Here is a 19,078-nt window from a genome sequence, read left to right on the forward strand (position 1 = left end):
CTGAAGTAAGCCTTTTGTAATTTATGTAACAAGTACTTTCTCGTGGTGTTAAACTTAATTCTAAATGTAACCTTCTTCCCTTTTATTGTGAGATATATGCTTGAGCTTTATTTTTGCTAAAATCCATTGACAAAACCGTAACCGACCGTGAGTCACAGATCGGATTGGAATCAGACCGTAAGACTTTTAGTTCGGACACGAATTTCATTTTGTAAAAACCATAACTAGTGGTTTGGTCCTTGGATTCCTAGAAATCCGAAACGAATCAGACCGCGAGCAGCCCAGTCTAATAGTGATTATAATACATCAGTGTGGCCCACACATACAAGTGCCACTTATTATCATATTATTTGGTAATGACTACTGGAATCCTCCACATGGAGCGGCTAGCCTTCTTTAACCCTAATCCCCTAAAAGGATTTTATGAAAACACAAAACCGATTCAATAAGTTACAATATATTAGAGTTACATTAAAACATGGGATAATTTAAATAAAGCTTGCAGATCATAAACAATTACCATAAAACGTGGCAAAACATAAAATATGGCATATTCGAAATAAACATCCCATAATCATAAAATCAACAATATTTATTAACAACTTCCGGTCTCGAATCTGTACTGGGCGAAATACCGGCGGCAGCATGGGGAGCGACCCCAGCAAAACAAGGGAAATGATATCAAATCCAAGGGAATACTTGGCAATATCCATCGATAGGTGCCAAGAGCAACTCACTGTCTATAATAACTCACTGCCCACAAATAACTCGCTGCCCAGATGTTGCCACAAAACTTTTCATTTTCTTTTCAAACTCAATCTCATGTTCCTTTTAAAATTCATTTTCGCAAAATTCATTTTCGCAAAAAGTCGTGCTTAATATGCACTATGACACTTTCGTACAAAACGTCTATTTTTAATTTATTCGAACATAACATTTTATAAAAACAATCACAAATGATCCAAAAGAATTATGTAGCCAGAGTATATGCGTAACTCACCTGAACAGTGAAGCACACAATGTACCGCGCGTATACTGATTAATTAGCGAATCTGTTTGGCCACATAATTATGTGATAATGTTAATTAATCGGCTATCAACTTAGTTCTTTATTTTTTATCCTACATTCTGTTTTCTATTGTTACTGTTTTATTATACTATGTAATTATTAAAGAATAAAACAAAAACAAGGGGAGAGAGTGTGAACCAAGGAAGAGAAACAAGAACAGCAGCTACGGTTTGTGCATGATGAAGTGGTGCTGCCCCGTGGCGGCGGCAGCTTTTGGTTCAAGCCGCGAAATAGTAATGGGAAGAAAGGAACAAGAGTTTGGAGAAGAAAAGATGGTAATGGTAATGGCAGTATAGTTGCCGACATTCATATGTATGTATTATACTTCTATTTTCCTTCTCCACACTCCTTTAATCTACTTCTTCTTCTTCTATTTCTAGTATCACAAAACGAGACTAAAATTTAAGCTCGAGTTCGGTTCGTCTATAAAATGAGTTGAGCCGAGCACAAGCTATTCGAAAAGCTTGGTTCAATTTTAGCCCTAAACCCACAACTTTAAAGAATAAATTATATATGATCAATTTTGGAAACTTATTAATTGTTTTGATCCAAAGTGGACTAATCCTAGGAAGTTAATTACTGAAAGCATTTTTTTTTCCACTTTCGTTCTTTTACTACAAAAAGAAGTGAATACAAGGATTTACACAAGTGCATGTGTGATCAGTGTGTAGGGCTGTGAGGGTAACTCACCTTCTATATTTTTTTTTCTTCCTCTGTTCACTTCCTCTTTACTCTCTTCTCTCCCTTACTCTCTCTTTTCCTTCTCTCTTTTGTGTCTTTCTTTTGCCGGTGCCGTGAGGTGTGTGCTTGTGGTGTGGAATGAATGTGAAGAGAGTATGTCTATTTATACTAAGCAGGTAAAGAGATCAAGTCTATTCTAATCGTATCCAAACAAATCTTTCATTATCTAGTGGAGTAATATCTAGTGATATCTAATAAAATCTAAACAAATCTTTTGTTATCTAGTGATATCTAGGAATATCCAATAATATCTAGACTAAATCTAAAAAAATCCAACTATATCTATTGAGTATCTTATCCGATTCTTTCCGGATTATTCCTTACAGGTTTTTTTTGCCTTGCGAGAGCACATACCGCATTGTTGTTAACAGGGTTGGAGCGATATATAAAAATTGATAGATCTATACACTGAAAATTCTCTAATTTTTATAAATCTTGAGTCACGACTTAGTATACTCTCTAAATCCTAATGGTAAGTGGCTTGCTAAATGTTAGCTCTTATTATTATTATTATTATTTTTCTTCTAATTCTTTTTAGCGTCTTATTTGTTTATAAAAGTCGGGGTGTTACACCAGATCAACAATTTGTCGTCTGATCTGTGAGAGTTTTGTCTCTCATTTTATGAGAGTTAGTTTCGTCTTTGGACGAATTTTGTCTACAGACCGGGTTCTCTCAATCGAAGTTGCTTCACAGTGATATTTGTACTTTAACGTTCTGCCCCTACACGATGTCTTTGGCGGGGCAACTCGTGACGCATTGACAGATCTGTAGTTCTTGGGAGTTCATTGTTGCGTTCATCGATCTTTGGTTGGAGTGCATCTGATCGTTTGGATATTTGGTGTCTTTTGTCCTTAATTTTGCACTTTTTCTCGTTTGAGACTTCTAATTAGATGTTAGGTAGTTTAAAAGTGTCGTTATTGCGTTAGGTCATGCCTGAGTTAGAATGAAAAACATCGATTGCCTTGTGATTTACTCGTTTTGTATTTGTTAGACGATTAGTCTGGCTTTGTCCAAATTCTTTGTAATGATCTCCATTTTGTAAGTGTCTCTAGGCGTTTATTAATATAATCTTCTCACTTTTGACCCAAAAAAAATAGTTAAACACTTTTTAAATAACATATTTTGAAGAAAAGTTCAAACCAAAGTTTTTTTTTTTTTTTTGTGTGTGTGTGTCATTCGTTAATCCTAATTTACTCTATCCTAGGAAACTTAGGGAGGGGGATAGGTGCTTACGGAAATCGAACCCTGCCCATATGCATGAGAGTAAGGGAAGGCACCATCTGCACTCCACTCCACTTGTTGTTCAAAAGAAAGTTAAGGCATCTTTAGATTCTTACAAAAGTGATGGATGTGTTTTTCAATTTGGAAAATTCTAAAATCAGTCCAATGGGCTGACAATAGTAAATGAGTGAATGTGTATTAAAGGATGTGAAAGATTCACAAAAACACGTGTTTTCCTTGTCTTCTAGTGTGATTATCGTCAACCCAATAGACTAACAATAGCAAAACCGTTTCAATTTTCACAACAAAGTGGAGTGTACGGATTGTGCCTCCATTGGTACAAATTTCTAGCTACGCTAATATATTCAGGTCTACTTATGCATGCTTTTCGACTAATCCCTGAGGAACGAAGCCCAACAGCTGGAACAATACTTTGTATGGATTGACTGCAGTGGGATTGATAGTAACACGTAAAAAATTTCGAACCTATAACCTAAGAATACAATAACCTCTATGCCCAAGACCTTAACCAAAAGTACCGCATCAAATGATTAAGGACCAATTTTGTAAATCTAAAGTTTAAATGCTAGAGATAATTAAGAAACAAATGATAACTTCATAGGTCGTGTGTTGGGAAAATGGTAACAAGTAAGGCTACTTCTCAAACTCACAGGCAAGACTCCCACCTGACCATTGACAACAACAAAATTTTCGGGATTATTGAAAAGTTCGCCTGATCATTAATTTCGAACCCTAAAATTAATGAGGTGCACGTGAGCTAATACAAACTTCCGATTAGCGAGGAAAAAAAAAACTTTCTTTAGAGTTCGATCAAAATCATTCCGTTTCAGGCCTGATACCCTTGTATAGTAGTCTGATACTAGCCTTTGTATAGTAGTCAAGATAGAAATGCAAGTCGCATTACTACAAGTTAATAGAATTGTCAAGAGGCGTTTGGCCCAATAACATTAAAAGTGCACTAAAGTACGAGTATGACCGTTTTCACATAAAGTAGGCGCAATTGTTTATGTGTACTCCTCAATTCCATAAAGTATCAGTTAGAATCCAAATTGAATGATTTTCTGGGCGACCTGTTGTGCGATCCTATGTATATATGCTTTCACACGTCTCTATGTTGTCTGATTTGGGCTACCTTGGAACCTTAAAATATATCGATATTTTCTTGGTATTAGTGAGATTTTCAAGTGAATAATTAGTAGACCAGATAGCGTCTTGGTCGGAGGATTAAGAAAGAACATACATTAATAAATTCTATAGGAGATTTTACAGTTACTCGTGTACTATCAGTTTATATATCAAATAAAATACTGTAGTTAACTGGAATAAATTTGCAGAAGAATATTACAGCAGAGGCATAGGAGTTTTCGGTACAAAGAATCCTACCTCAATAGATGAAGTCCGATTTTCTCCGTCTCCAAAACTCATGTGCCTCTGTGCTGAGAGATTTTTCGGCCATTGGATCACACTCCAAAGACATGCTCATTTTTTACCGTGGTCAGGCATACTATACACTCTTGTAGATTTATCGATCGTGAGATCTAGATATTTCTTTCACTCAATAAGTTCACACTTCAAACACATGCTCATTTTTTACCCCAAAACTGTACCATTCTGAGAGGTCATTTTGAAGATGGAGCAGCTTCTTCACCTCCAATTTTCCCTATTCGTTTCTCAACTATCAAAACCGTTCGTTATTTTAAAATATCTACACAAGACTCTCCAATTTATACTAGTATAAATGGGTTTGATCCAACACGACAGATTTTCCTTTCTAGCAATAACATTTTTATAATCTTACTAGTTAGTATCTGATTTACATGAATTTTCTGCAAGATTAATGGTCCCATATATAGCGAGCCCGTGAAGAGCCCAAAAATCTGACCCTAAAATGATTTGTATTCTTTTTTAACAAATTTCCTCAAAAGGCTTCTACAAACACTATTTCAAGGCCAACATGGGACCAAAAAAAGAAAGGCTGAAATATATTGTGAATATATGGGAATATAGGCTAAGGCCACCATGCTTTGTTGTCTATAACACTTCCAAAGTGGAGTACTAACAAGACTTATAATTAAAACATAATAATTAAATAGTCTAAACTTTATATAACTGGGAACATGGGGTGCACTGTTGCATCAAATTAACAAGTCAAACGATCTAGAGACAGACACCACAGAGAGAAAGAAAGAGCATAGCCACAGAACCACCAAAAAGGACCCCCAAAATTAAAGGAAACAGAAGCCCATCTCCTAATACTACTAATAGTATCATCACATGCATAGTACCCCACCTGTGCACCTCCACATGAACCAGATACTACGTACCCCACAACCATAAGCCACTTCTCCTCTGTTTTTTCAAACCCATGGTAAAAGCACAAGTCCTGAAACCATGAGGGTTGCTACGGAATAGGAGAAACTAGTCCGTCGGAGCGTAAACCCTCCGTGACTGACGTCGGTGTTGATGCCGGTTCCAGACGGCCCCAGGACACCGGTAGGAGTTGTTATGTAAGGAGAACCGGAACCAGTGACGGGAGTGGTGGTGGTGGTTGTTGTGGACGGTGTTGTTGTTGTGGCCGGTGTGGTGGTTGTGCCGGGCGTGGCAGTTGAGGGTGTTGTCGTCGTCGCCGGAGTTGTGCTAGTAGAAGCAGCACTATAACAACATAAAACAAAAGAAATAAGAAAAGAGTAAAGAGTGTGATAACAATGGCTTGCCCAAAAGGGAAAACATCATAGGAAGTTCAGAAAAATTAAAACAATGGGTTTGTTGAAGCGTATAAAACAATTCGAGTGCTTTCAACAACAGCTCTTTCAACGGAGGTACTTCCTCTGTCCACATTCGGAAAGATCTAAACCTTTTTATGGATTGGTGATGCCGTCGATCTCCACCCAAGGTTTGATCTCATAAGCATCAAAGGAGAGTGGACAGAGTCCTCTCCATCCCATTGAGCTCGTTGGACTCGTTACCAGCGACGGAACTAGGATTTCACATTAGCAGTAGGGAACAATGGACTACCATATGAATATCAAAGAAGTTTCGGCGACAATGCAAGGAGCAATAGGAAAGAGAGAGCAGCAACTTTCCCCCAAAATCTTTGGATTGGAATTAACATATCACACAACATGGAATACGATTTTCTTGATAGAGCTCAATGAGAAAAACGAATCAGCCGACTCAAACGAAGTCTTGGTTTGTTCCTGATAATTAAGTACTTAAGGCATTGTTTTCGCTAAACTGTAAGTTTTAGTTTTGTGCCAAACTATTATGTATTATTGGTTTGACTCGACAAAAGGAATCAAAAAAGTAACAAATTTGACTTCAACCCAATTTTTCTCAAGACATATCCAAGAAAAGGCCCAAAAAAGTCTTGGATAAGTCCTAAAATTTTTGGATAAAAGTTATAATTTTCTACTTCTCCGATTCATCTCGTCAAGACTAACCAACAGGAGTAATACATAAAAGTTGGACAAAAAACTAACAAACGCGAGAAACAAAATTTGAATAAAGATAAAATAAAAAAGTTGTAATCTACAACTTGTAATTTAGTTGAAACAAGGCCCAAGCCTTTTGCCAATTGATTCTCTTTTTATTGCCTAGTTTGTGACTCATCTGTAAATTATCCTTGCGTCCAAACACCCAGCGTTTTCTGTTTCCGTAAGTCTGTCAGACACTGATAACTTGGGCTAGATTGTGCACTGACTGATAATTTGGGCATAATTGTGCACTGATTGTGATGTGGGACCCATTATGCGTCTTATACAAACGATTCGAATAGGTCATTAAATTTAAAAAATATTTTTTCAAAGACTCCCACCAAAAATCAGCTCAATCCGATATCTAAAAGCACTCAATTTAATCATCTAAGTTTTCATTCAATAGTGGGCCTCACATCACGATCAGCGCACGCTCTGTGCCTAAGTTATCTGGGTCAATAGCATCTTTTCTTTCTGTTTAAATTAGTGGGCCTCACATCGCGATCAACGCACGCTCTGTGAGCACGCTCTATGGCTAAGTTATCTAGGTCAATAGCATCTTTTCTTTCCGTTTAAATTTAGGAAGCTGATTTTTGCGCTCCAAAAAAAGTCTTAGGCACCTTTTGTCTTCATTAGGCAAACTTTCTGAATCACCCTCTCAATCTAAAACTTTTCCGTAGTAAAGTTCTTTTTTTTTCCTTGAAGAGTTCTTTATAGGTTTTTACACTGCACAAAACACCTCAAACACTCCACATTTTTACGTACTTTAAGGAACTTTTCTGGGGGAAATTTTTCAGATTGAGAGGGTAATTTAGAAAATTTGTCAAATAAAGACAAAAGATGGAGCACCTTAGGTTATTTTTGATCGCGAAAATCATTCCCCTTAAATTTAAGGCTCAATCCGAATATCAGGCACTTTTATTATCCGAATCTTAAATTTAATGCTCAACCCGAATATCAGGCACTTTTAATGCTCTGGAATTACACTGCACAGTCCTCTAAAAATCGTCAAACTCAAATCCCAAAATTGCAGTACAGTCCCAATCCAAGGGCTTTGAGAAAGATGTGGCCCACACAAAAGTGATGGCGACAACCTTTGTCTTTAATTACATCAATGTACGACAGACCTCATGAATTGTCACTACAATCACAACAGGCCTTGTTCTCCGTTGTTTTTTTGAATTTTTTTTAGCCGTGTTGTCTTAATTTATGCTGTGTTTGGATGAATTTTTTTGGGGTTATAAATGAAGAAATAAATAGAGTAATGATTATAAGTAAAGATAACGAATGGAGAGAGATAGAGAGAAAAATGATAGGAGATAAGAGTAGTGAGTGAAGAATAATGATGAGAAGTTTGGATAATGAATTTTTTTTGAGTTGAATTTTTTTTTTTCCAAAAACCAAAGCAAACAAGGCTTTAAATCTTGTTTGTTAATTTTGTGACAATTTTTTTATGTGAACTATTGATTTATTTCGATGAGAAAAATCAAAATAATTAAAATTTATTTATAAAAACATCCTAAATAAAGTCCCAAAAGTCAATTTTTTTTAAAAATTTTTAGGCTTTATCTTAGATATTTTTAAATATAATTAGTAAAAAAAATAAATTTTTTTGGTGCCTCTCATCGAGATGTATCAATAAACACAAATAGTTGGGGCAAAACTAACAAACGTGAATTTTATTGGATAAAGACAAAACGCCAAAAATCCCTAAAAATAACTAAGGAGAACAAGGCCTAAACTTCGGTTAGCCCAATGTTCAATCACACACCCACCAACAACTATGGATGCCCGGATAGCGCAAGGTTCGGGCAGTTCATTTTTTTGGTTAATGGTTCATATTTCAAAACAGGATCCTACAAATAAGATATTTAGATATTTTTAGCAAATTTGGGCTATTAAAAACACTTTTGAAGGGCTCGAATTACGCACTACAGTATTCCGGTTTTTGACATAACTATGGTTTGTTTGGTTTAGTTTTTGAAAAAAAATTTATGAGAGTAATAAAGATAATAAGTGGAAAGAAATAGAGAGTAAAATATAAATAGAATCTTTTGAAAAATACTTTTTAAAAAGTAAAACAAACCTAGTTTTTGAAGGGTTAGAGGCTCGGGATTGTCTTTTTGTAAAGGTTGTACCTATGAACCCAAGTTAGATTTACCCTACCTTGGGTTAAAAAAAAATGCATTGGATACCATCACGTCAATAATTGATGCGTCTTTGAAGAAAGGGAAAAGTAAGAGCTATATAATACCACCAATGAATGCGTAATGAGTCAAGGACATCATGATGCAAATTAACATATGAGTCAAAAATCACAAAAAGAACTCTCATTGATCCAATCAAAAGTGAAAAAAATAAAAGGTGCTTCACAACCAAAATGTTTATCAAGACAACTTTCCCTAAAATAAAGATGTTCATCAAGACCGAATTTGGAGATCGTAAATCCGACGGCTCGGATTTAATCCTGACAATGAACGGATCTCTTTCGGTATGTCTAAAGGAAAGTTTGGGTGTGACATAAATTCATAGTTTTATATTTGTGTCTAGAGCTATCTAATGTAAATTCCTATTATTCTTTCCTTTCAAATTCAAGTCGTTTTTCATAATAAAAAAAATTTATCTCTATTGAATTTTGGTTGCCGGGACTCTTTCTCTCATTTGATTCAGCAACAATACAATTAATAGAGGGATCGAAACATTTTAAAAAGCTCAATACTATATGCGGGGGGGGGGGGGGGGGGTGTGGGTTTGGAAAGACAATTACGCGCTAATTCTCCGCCATTTTTGTACTTCAGGACTCTTTTTCCTACACGGTTCGTATTTTTTTTTAATAGGTTTTTTTTCCACACCACCCAAATGGAATCTACTAATACTTATATATATATATATATAATATATATAATATAAAAAGGAGGAGAGCTAAAAATGCTTTTTATAAAAAGCAATGCTTTCCATAAGAAGGGAAATGCCCATCCCAATAAAGGTTACATGTAGGGAAAAAGACAGAGAGACTTTAACCCCCGCATTCAGACTTGGTTATTCAATATCTCAATGACGATCAATATATTCATATTTTTTTGTTTAAAAAACTTTGGTAGCATTTTTAATATGTGTTATTTATTGAATCCATTAGGCAAATAGCGGACACGGGGCGTAGGGGACCGTAGTTTCTTTTAAACTTCGAAAGATGTCCTTTGAATTCTTCAAATAGTTGCCTTTCAAAAAAAAAAAAAGGAATTCTTAAATAGTTAAAAGCTGGTCCCAAAGAAGCCCCCCAAATAGATTATCAAACTAGCTAACCTAAACTTTTTACCCTCTAAAATAAGATTTGGACTTGGGTTCCTGTAGTGCTATCGCTTTATTTTATATGTACTCTTACCACAAGAAAAAAGCAATTAATCATACAAAAATTTAAACCAAAGAGCGCCAAAAGTGACATGCTGCAAATTAAATAAGGCTTTTCCATATCCTTTTTATGCTTTAACTAAACGAGAATTCAGGTATTTCAACTGCCTTTGAGAATGAGCGCAGCGCACAATCTTAAAATTTTTAACGAGTGCACAAATAATGATTTTCCCACGTAATGTGATTTATCGTGTGATTTTTCACGTTAGGATAAATGACTGTCTGAGTTATCTATTATATAGGTTTCAGTGTCTTTTTGATAACTCAGGTGTCCGGGTAAAAAAAAAGGGCACATTGGGCATTGTAGCAGCACACACTGAATAACCTCTCTAGAAAAGGAAAACACCAAGAGAAAAAAAAAAAAAAAACGAAACCCCATCGAATAAACCATTGTCCTGTATAGTGTATACCAAGAAAAAGAAAAGAAAAACTTACCTGGCACTAGCAGGATAAGCACAACCGGCAGTGCCTGTAAAATATATAACCAAAATGGAAAATAATATAAATTAGTACCCAATAACACAAAAAGAAAAGAAAAAAAAAGAGGAAGATTGATTAATAGAGAAATTATAATTAGGATGTGTTCTACTAACTGAAATAATTACTTATTTTTCAAATTAAAGTGATGCACGTGAGAGAATGACATGTCTCACACTTGAAAAATACACTTAGCGGAACCTGGACTTAAAATAAAGAATGTGAAGGGAAGGGGGGGGGCGCTCATACTGGGGTCAGTAGTAGTAACGGAGGCAGTGCCAGAAAAATCGCAGGAGCCTTGAGCTTGGCCTTTCTTTTGGAAATAGCTGTTAACTGCGTAATTGCAATGAGCCCTGACGGTGTTAGGGCTGTAACAGCCCCCGTTTTGATGAATAGTGTTGCAATCAGCCCCAGCCCCACATGCATAGTCCAGTGTCTTCTGTAGCACTGCATCACCCGCTCCTTCCTTGCACACACACCATGTTGCACCTACCGAGAGAGAGAGAGAGATGGTGTTAATTTGGGGGATTATAGTGATTAATTGACAAGAAATTAAAACCACAGCAATTTCTTTGAAAAAGAAAAAGGGAAAAAAAGAGTAGAAAATAAAAGGGTGCCCTTTTTGTACACTACCCAGAAATTACTCCACCGACAAAAACTTCTTATAAAAGATGCATTTTTTGTGAGAAAATTGATATTATTTTTTATGAATTATAATATTTTTTGATGGGTGTGTTTGCGATAACTTTGGATAGAAATATTAGATTCTAGCTGGAGATTCTGAATTTTAATAGCAGTAAATAAACATGTTTACCATATCTGTGAAACTATGATTAAAAACCCAGCTTTGAGATTTTCAAAATTTCATTCCTTTTTTGGCTTTTCAAAATTTTGTAGAATTCGAGAATCAATTACTAGAATTCTTGGTAAACACTCCAAAGTGATTTTGAAAAGCTAGAATCTCAGAATTTGCAAAAATAATTTTTCGTATACACCCACGATATCTAGTGACTTGAGAGAAATTTTAAATTTTTCTGCAAAACTATATTATTATTTTCAAGTTCTCATTTTTCAAGCCAAATAATTTTATAAGTGGGAAGTCTGAAAATTATTACTAAAGAAAATTGGCATTTGTCTTTGGAAGGCATTGTCAAAGTTCAGATCAACCGATGCCTATTTAAGGAGTACAAAAAAAAAAAAACTGAAGGAAAATAACAACAATTAAGAGAAATAACAAAAACAATTTGGTAGAGGTAGATCTTATAGAAGTGAGACTGTGAGCCTGTGTTACACTGAAAAGCCAGAAAATATTTAGTATTATATAGTCAAAAGCAAGAAAAAAGTGTGAAGGGATGTGAATAAAAATAAAAACAAGGAAAAATTAATACTAAAAAAGTTTCTGTAGTTCAAAAGAAAAGATAATTAGAGAGAAATAAAAAGTATTATCATGGACTTTAGAGACACATTTTGCAGAATTTACTGCAAAAGAAAGACCCATTTATTTCTACAAACTCGAAAAATTAAAAAAGAAAAAAAGAAAGAAGAAGAACTGCTAGGTGTCATGAGCATTAATCACACAAAAAGAAGCATGGTGAGAAAGAAAGAAAGAAAAAAAAAAAACTAGCACACATCAAATGGGCAAAAAATCAGAACACAAATAGGAGGCATTAATAAGAGGAAAATAGGATGAAACTAGTGCTTACTTGAATGACCAACAATGGACAAAATAAGAGCCGCGACCACTAAACCAGACATGGCGAAAGGTAAACCAAGTTTAGAAGAAGAAGAAGAGGCTGTATCAATGGCGTTAGCCTGAGGCAAGCAGAGAGACAGAGAGAGATAGAGAGGGGGGTTTGATAAGTTTTGGGAAGTAGGGGGATATGCAGACAAGATGTACGAAACGGAGGAAGCACTATATGGTGGTGGGATGTAAAAGATGGAGGTATACTAATAGCAAAAGGAAAAAAAAAGTGATCGAATTATTAAGGAAAGATACTAGAATAATTACTAGAATGTTTTTATTCGAAAAAATGATTCAACGTCTGCGGGTACCACTACGTGATACTCAAAATCTCCTTCCATCACTCATTTGGGTTTTGGACCCAAAATAAATGTGTAAGGCTCCGTTCCAAAAATCTTCTTAAAAAATAAGCAACTTATTTTATATTTTTAAATTCAAAAATAATGTAAATAAAAAATATATTTTTTAATTTTTTTTTGCAATGTATTAAAAATCTTGATGAGATTTATTAAACAAGATCCATATTGATAGAAAAATTATTTGCATAAACACATTATTTTTGAACTTGAAATTGCCTTCTTAAAAAATAAGTACTTATTTTACGTTCCGGAACGGGGCCTTAGTCACATTCAATGTTGTGGTTGAAAATGGTGTGGCGTTGCCCTACGGGAATGGAATAATCTCTCGAAAGAGATTAGCCGAATAAAATCTAAATTTTGAAAATTATCAGTAACGGAAAAAAAAAAAAAGGACCCTTTTTTTTGGGTATTTCGAAATATTCCAAAAAAAAAAAAAAAGGACCCATTTCTAGTTGAGACTCTTCCGGATAATTCTACAATCTGTTCGCGGCCGAGAAAATGTAAAAAGACAACCTAAATCAGACTCTATTATGGAATGCACTGTCCTTAACACTATTATTAGAAATTGAATATTTTATTTTGATCCTTAAAACACTATTCCACTAAAAAATTCTCCATCTGCGTAAAAAAGGAAGGCAATAATAAAACAAAGGAAAAGATGCGGGTGGTGTGATGTCGGTGGGCCAACTTATGTGACTTTTCGTCATGTTTTGATTTCGAGCCCAACGGTTATAGAAAGGGATGCACAATTTTGAAAGTAATTCTGATTTGAACCCAAGAAAGGAGAAATTTTTTAGCACCGAGAGTATCACGTGGTGCTTGCTCGGTACATTCGAGCCATTCATTTCGATTTTGAACGGCTCGAATTTGAAGAGAGCAAAAGGAGAGAGAGTGTGGGGGTGAGAGGAGAGATAGTGTTTTAATTTGAGCTGTCCAATACATTTTTGGACGGCTCGGATGTGCCCACTTGAGTACCACATCAACCGGATGACGTGGTACCCACCCGACATTGAAAAATTTCTCCAAGATAAGTTTTTCAAAATTCTGAATTGTAATTCACACTATTTAAGATATAGAATTAGAGCAGAAAGGATGATCCAAGTGATAACGTGTTCCTTTTATGGTACTTTATAGCATAATGTAATGCGTTGGAGTCTCATCATTGGGTCCAATCTCTACCGGTTAGGCTAAGCTAAAGAGATTCATATAGTATTACAATACACACCAATCTTAGGTCTCACTCTAAACCACTCAATCTTACCGGTTAGGTCTCACTCTAAACCACACATTCTCTCTCTAACAAAAAAAATCCCCCCCCCCCCCCAGCTCTAAAAGGAAACAACGCCTAGGGTTTACGACCGTTGCCCCATCTCGTCCTCCTCTGCCCTTTCTTTTCCTCATCTTCTATCCGTCTATCTTGCTCTAGTTCAATCGGTTGTCACGCCTTCGATTTTCAACATAAATAAATATAGTTTTTCATAAATAAAACTCCTCACATTATCTTACATATTACCCCAAAAGAGTTCACCATGTCCTAGTCATTAAATTACAGATCCAACTCCAAGAGTTTGGTTATATTACATCCTCAAAACATGTTTTACCAAAATGTCCATAAGTCTCCTTTACTACCTATTAGGGGTGTTATCGGTTCGGGGTCGGTCGGTTCGGTCCACCGGTATGGAAGACCGATCGGGTTTGGGGAAAAAATTGGTAGGACCGATCCCGACCGAAAATACAATCGGTCCAATTCGGTTCGGGGTGAATTCGGTCCGGTCGGGGAATTCGGGGAATTCGGGCTGCCCAAATTGGGCCTAGTTGGGCCAAAGGTAAAAAATTCAAAATGGGCCAATTTAAAAAGAATTAATAGTGGGCCAAAAATAAGCCCATTGCTTCTGATTTTTTGATAAAGCTATTTTTTGTTTGTGGGCCAATTTCACCAGTTTTTTTGATAATGGCAAAAGAAGAGTTTTTGCTCACAACAAAGCTTTCTATTTCTGTACTGATACAACAAAGCTTTTTGTTGTGAATGTTAAAAATAAAAAATAAATAAAAATCCCCTCTTTCTGTATTGAATTGAGATTTTAAGAATTGAGCTTTCTATTTAAAGTAGAAGATTTGGGCATGGATTGCATTATCCGACCAATGAGAGAATCCCTATGCTCATCACAATAAAAGTGGGTTATCAAAGAAAAAAATCTGGCTTAACCCGATCGATTCCACTATGAATTAAATCTTCCCATACAAAAGGAAAAACGGCCGAAGAAAAGGAGAACAAGATATATTACTCTCAAAACATCCATTCACCAAAATATTCTTGTGAAAGCACAATCGCAATACGATACAGTGCACAATTTCAAGCTGCCATCTTTGGAGCTCTAATGACAGCTATGAGGCCAAATCATCTTCTGTCTCTATGCCTCACGATTTATTTAAGAGCTGAACACTGAATCTTTACAACCTTTGAACAAATAACCCAATGGAGAGTGAATATAGTTTGAAACCAACTACTTAACTTTCGCAATACAATAGCAGTAGCATACTTGCATCAAAAATAAAAAATTACACCCAGAATCCTAACTTTGCGATCCTTAGCACCACTGTTATATGAGTTTTTGCAACATCAGAAGCAGCCATCCCAAATTTCAAAAAACAGAAACAGCCATCACAAAAACACAAAATACCAACAATCTAGCAGAATACAGTTAAAGTGTCCGTCAGAAAACAACACCACCATACTTCCAAGTTCAAGTTAAAATCTACCAAATTCAAAACACTAATGTCAACAAAATCCCATGAAAATCCCAGTCATTATTATCACAAAATGCTACGAAATGCAGAACCAGCAGAATATAGAACCATCCCCAGCTTGAAAACTGCACCACCATACTTCAAAATACGCCAAGTTGCCAACAATCTAGCCCTCATTTTGAACATAAAAAATAGGAAAAAAAAGGTATCGGTAGGTTGGCCATCAAGCATATATCGCTTCAGCTGGCAGCCGGCTTATCACAAGGTGTTTGAGGCTTGTCTGGTCAGCCCCACTAACCATTTTTTAGAGGCATTTGACTAGGACATGCCTATTGTTTTGATAATTTGTCTGGACTTTTGACCTAGTTGATATACTAGGGCCCATAAGTATTTCTAATAACCTAACCCGAAGCAGGGGGTACAAGGACAAATAACATATTTTATGTGAAGGAAACGAAATTGGATACAATGTTGGAAACATAAAGTAGAACTTCTCAAATTATGTCATCCACAAAAACCCAAAATTGGAGAAATCCAAGCTTGTTGGACGTGATTATGGGCCATCTATGCTCAATTCCTGAAAAATAAAAATGTCTCCTGAATTTGAAACTGTGTTCATTCCCTCACTGGTGTCCGATCTCGCCATCCAAGTGAACTCACAACCCCAAAAGGCGCCTAATACCTTTGGTGCACAGGTAGTCGGGTTAAAAAAAAAAACAGTGTAAAATGATTCAAAAAAAAAAACGATAGAGATCGGATAAAAAAAAAAAACAGTGTAAAATCAGGAAAAAAAAAAAAAGAAACAGATCAACAGGCAACATCGATTTTCAATTCGGTTTTTCAATTGGTCTCACCGAAAATTCGATTTTCAATTCGGTTTTTCAACATCGATTTTCAGGCAACAAACAGATCAACAGTGTAAAATCGGATCAAAATTGGTCTCACCGATTTTCAATTCGGTTTTTCTGTATAAGTTTTCTAGAAATGTTATAAAAAAAAGAAAACGGTTTTGAGAGAGAAAAAAAAATCACTTCTTGTTTACATATTTCACTCCCGTAAATGATCTCCGATTTTCAGTTTTGGTCTTCACCCTCGAATCTTGCACACCAACAGGCAACATCGTTTCTTCTTCTTTTTCTTTTTTTCTGATTTTACACCGTTACACAGAGAGAGAGAGACAGAGAGACAAAGAGAGAGAGAGAGAGAGAGAGAGAGAGAAAGAGACAGAGAGAGAACAGATCTGCTTACCGAAGTGGTGGCGGATGGAGATTGATTGCGGTGCTGATGTTGATAATCGGGGATGGTGGACAAGGCGCCGTACGTGATGGGGGCGGCGGAGGCGAGGACGGCGCTGGTGGAGCACGGTGGTGCAAATCGTGGAGGTTTAACGTTAGAGAGAAGGGAGAGAACTGAGGGAGTGAGGGGAAAATGGAAATGGAGTGGCTGCGGGGACTCTTCTGATTTTGGAGGAGTGGAAGACTGAAGGAGTATAACAGAGTAGGGTTTGGGAGGAGTGGATGGTCACGATTAAAGCTCTAATAGATTGACGGTCAAGATTAAAAGGATTTAATAATTATATATAATATATATTATTCAATCGGTTCGGTCGGTTCGGTCCAATTTAGGTTCGGTCGGTTCGGTCGGTTCGGTCCGTAATCGGTTCGGTTCGGTTCGGTGCGTATAAATTTTCAGAAAACCGAGACCGAACCGAACCTAGTTCGGTTCGGTTCGGTCCACCCCGAACCCCCAAAAAATGGCCTTGGACCGACCGAAGACCGAACCAAATATTCGGTTTTTTCGGTCTTTTTCGGTCCGGTCGGGTTCGTAACACCCCTACTACCTATTCTGAAAATATGCACTAGAATGCATGTACTTCACTCCATACTACTGCTTCGGGATCACACCTGAAAAATAATAGATTGAGCTACACTAACCCAGTAGAGAAATCTACACAACTATTTATATACAAATGAGAGGACATGCGAAATGAATAAAGTAGGTAAATTACTATGTCTCAAGTTTAAAACAGAATGAAAAATAATAAATATCTCACCGTCGTTCATAATAATACAACATAATGACTACACAACAAGGTTCTAGGCTAACCACAACATCCTAGGCTAAATACTGTATCCGTTCATCGACTTCACTTTAGTCATAACGACACACGTTTAAAGAAAAGGACCTGTCAATACATGACTTTATGGTATTGTTTCGACAACCAATCATTTCTCTTTGTATATTTATCAAACAAACCCTTACGTTTACTCATATACATCACCGTTGCAATCCCGCATCTACTTTATCCGGTCCTCGACTTCACTTTAGTCATAATGACACACGTTTAGAGAAAATGACCTGTGGATACATGACTCTATGGTGTTTTTTCGACAACCAATCATTTCTTTTGTATATTCATCAAACAAACCCTTACGTTTACTCATATACATCGCTATTGCAATTCCATATCACGCGTCATAAGCGAGTGCTCTTTTCAGACCGTTTATGAAGTCCCGCTACTCCCTTCAAGTACCTCCCTCACTATAGGAACTGAATCACATCACATAGTATAGGTCACCGTACCACAATTCCTCCAATACACTTCACAACTCAGTCATTTATCTCAATCACATATAATGAATTCACAATGAAGACTTATTCATGTACAAGTAGTACGGATAATTTCATCTCAATCAACTCGTTATTATTATGTTATTAGTTTCTCATCACCATGCAAGCATTCACTGTAGGCTCCCCGATCGGCACGTGCTCGAGAGTCGCCACCCGGATTTTTGAGATGGATGATCCGAGAAATCGAGAATTCGTTTGAAAAAGGTTTTTGGTCTAAAGAAAACGTCGAGACTCTTGGGTTCGGGAGCCACGTTATGAATGTAGAAGGTTTTGTTGAAAAGCACCCCGTTCACCGTATATAAACCGATTTCTACTAAACATTTTAAAGAAGGAAAATTTTCATAAATCTTTTGAAAAATGAAACTCTTTAATAAACAAGTAAGAGGGGAAGGGACATGGAAAAATATATTACGTTGGCGTGCGAGTGGTGCTATATGTACAGGGATGATAAGAGTATGATATTGTGAAATGAAGTAACTAAACAGCGGACTGTCCAGATCAGAATCATTATCACACGGTTTATCACAATACCGCGCATGGTCTTGTGATACGCCGTGCAGCCCACCTATTTTGTTATCAGACTATTCATCAATACCCGTAGCAGCGCTCGGTATTCTAGATATCCCGTGCGTAACTTTTAAAGATATCTAGAAATACCCAGCTACCGTCTTACTTCAGAATGACACCCCTTTCTTCAAGTCATGAACGAGAAACAAGTTTTGATGTATTTAATCATTTGAGAAAGCAAAAAGGTCTTGTTTAAGAAATAAAGCATGGCTTGTAGATATGGTCTTGTTATGAAGATACTGATGACAATATTTCAGCAATACAAGCAAGCTTGATGAAGAACAACCATGATCTTGACAGTCTAACCAAATAAACAGAGATTAGTAAAGACCGTGCGTTTGAACATACTACGCCGTGTGACGCATCAAAACGCCGCACGGTGTGGTATATCCTGCGCAGTGACTGCTTTTGTTTTCAAAAATATTTTTAGTCAGTATTTAACCAAAATGAGGTAAGCCTGACTACAGAAAAGTTCCCTCCGAGTTAGGACTGAGCCTAACCCAATAAAATTTGGTTTTTACCTTTGATCTTGAGCTTGAATAAAGACGGATGTTGATGGATGAACGTGGATGAGATCAGGTGAGATAGGATGAGTGTATCTATGAGTGGTTGTTGGCTGTT

General features: G+C 36.4%; 1 protein-coding gene and 1 long non-coding RNA gene across 2 annotated transcripts; one reads left to right on the forward strand and one right to left on the reverse strand.

Annotated features, from left to right (window-relative positions):
* Nucleotides 1–5,135: 5,135 nt before the first annotated feature.
* Nucleotides 5,136–12,393, reverse strand: LOC131299184 (PLASMODESMATA CALLOSE-BINDING PROTEIN 3-like). Its single transcript, XM_058324795.1, has 4 exons — nucleotides 12,115–12,393; nucleotides 10,661–10,900; nucleotides 10,370–10,403; nucleotides 5,136–5,705 (listed from the first exon to the last, which is right to left on the reverse strand). The coding sequence occupies exons 1-4, from the start codon at nucleotides 12,164–12,166 to the stop codon at nucleotides 5,411–5,413; spliced, it is 621 nt and encodes a 206-aa protein (XP_058180778.1). The 5' UTR covers nucleotides 12,167–12,393; the 3' UTR covers nucleotides 5,136–5,410.
* Nucleotides 6,068–10,256, forward strand: LOC131299185 (uncharacterized). Its single transcript, XR_009190654.1, has 2 exons — nucleotides 6,068–6,980; nucleotides 7,075–10,256. It is a non-coding gene; the product is annotated as an uncharacterized LOC131299185 (long non-coding RNA).
* Nucleotides 12,394–19,078: the final 6,685 nt, after the last annotated feature.

This window comes from Rhododendron vialii, chromosome 8a (genome assembly GCF_030253575.1).
Source record: "Rhododendron vialii isolate Sample 1 chromosome 8a, ASM3025357v1".
Taxonomy (NCBI): domain Eukaryota; kingdom Viridiplantae; phylum Streptophyta; class Magnoliopsida; order Ericales; family Ericaceae; genus Rhododendron; species Rhododendron vialii.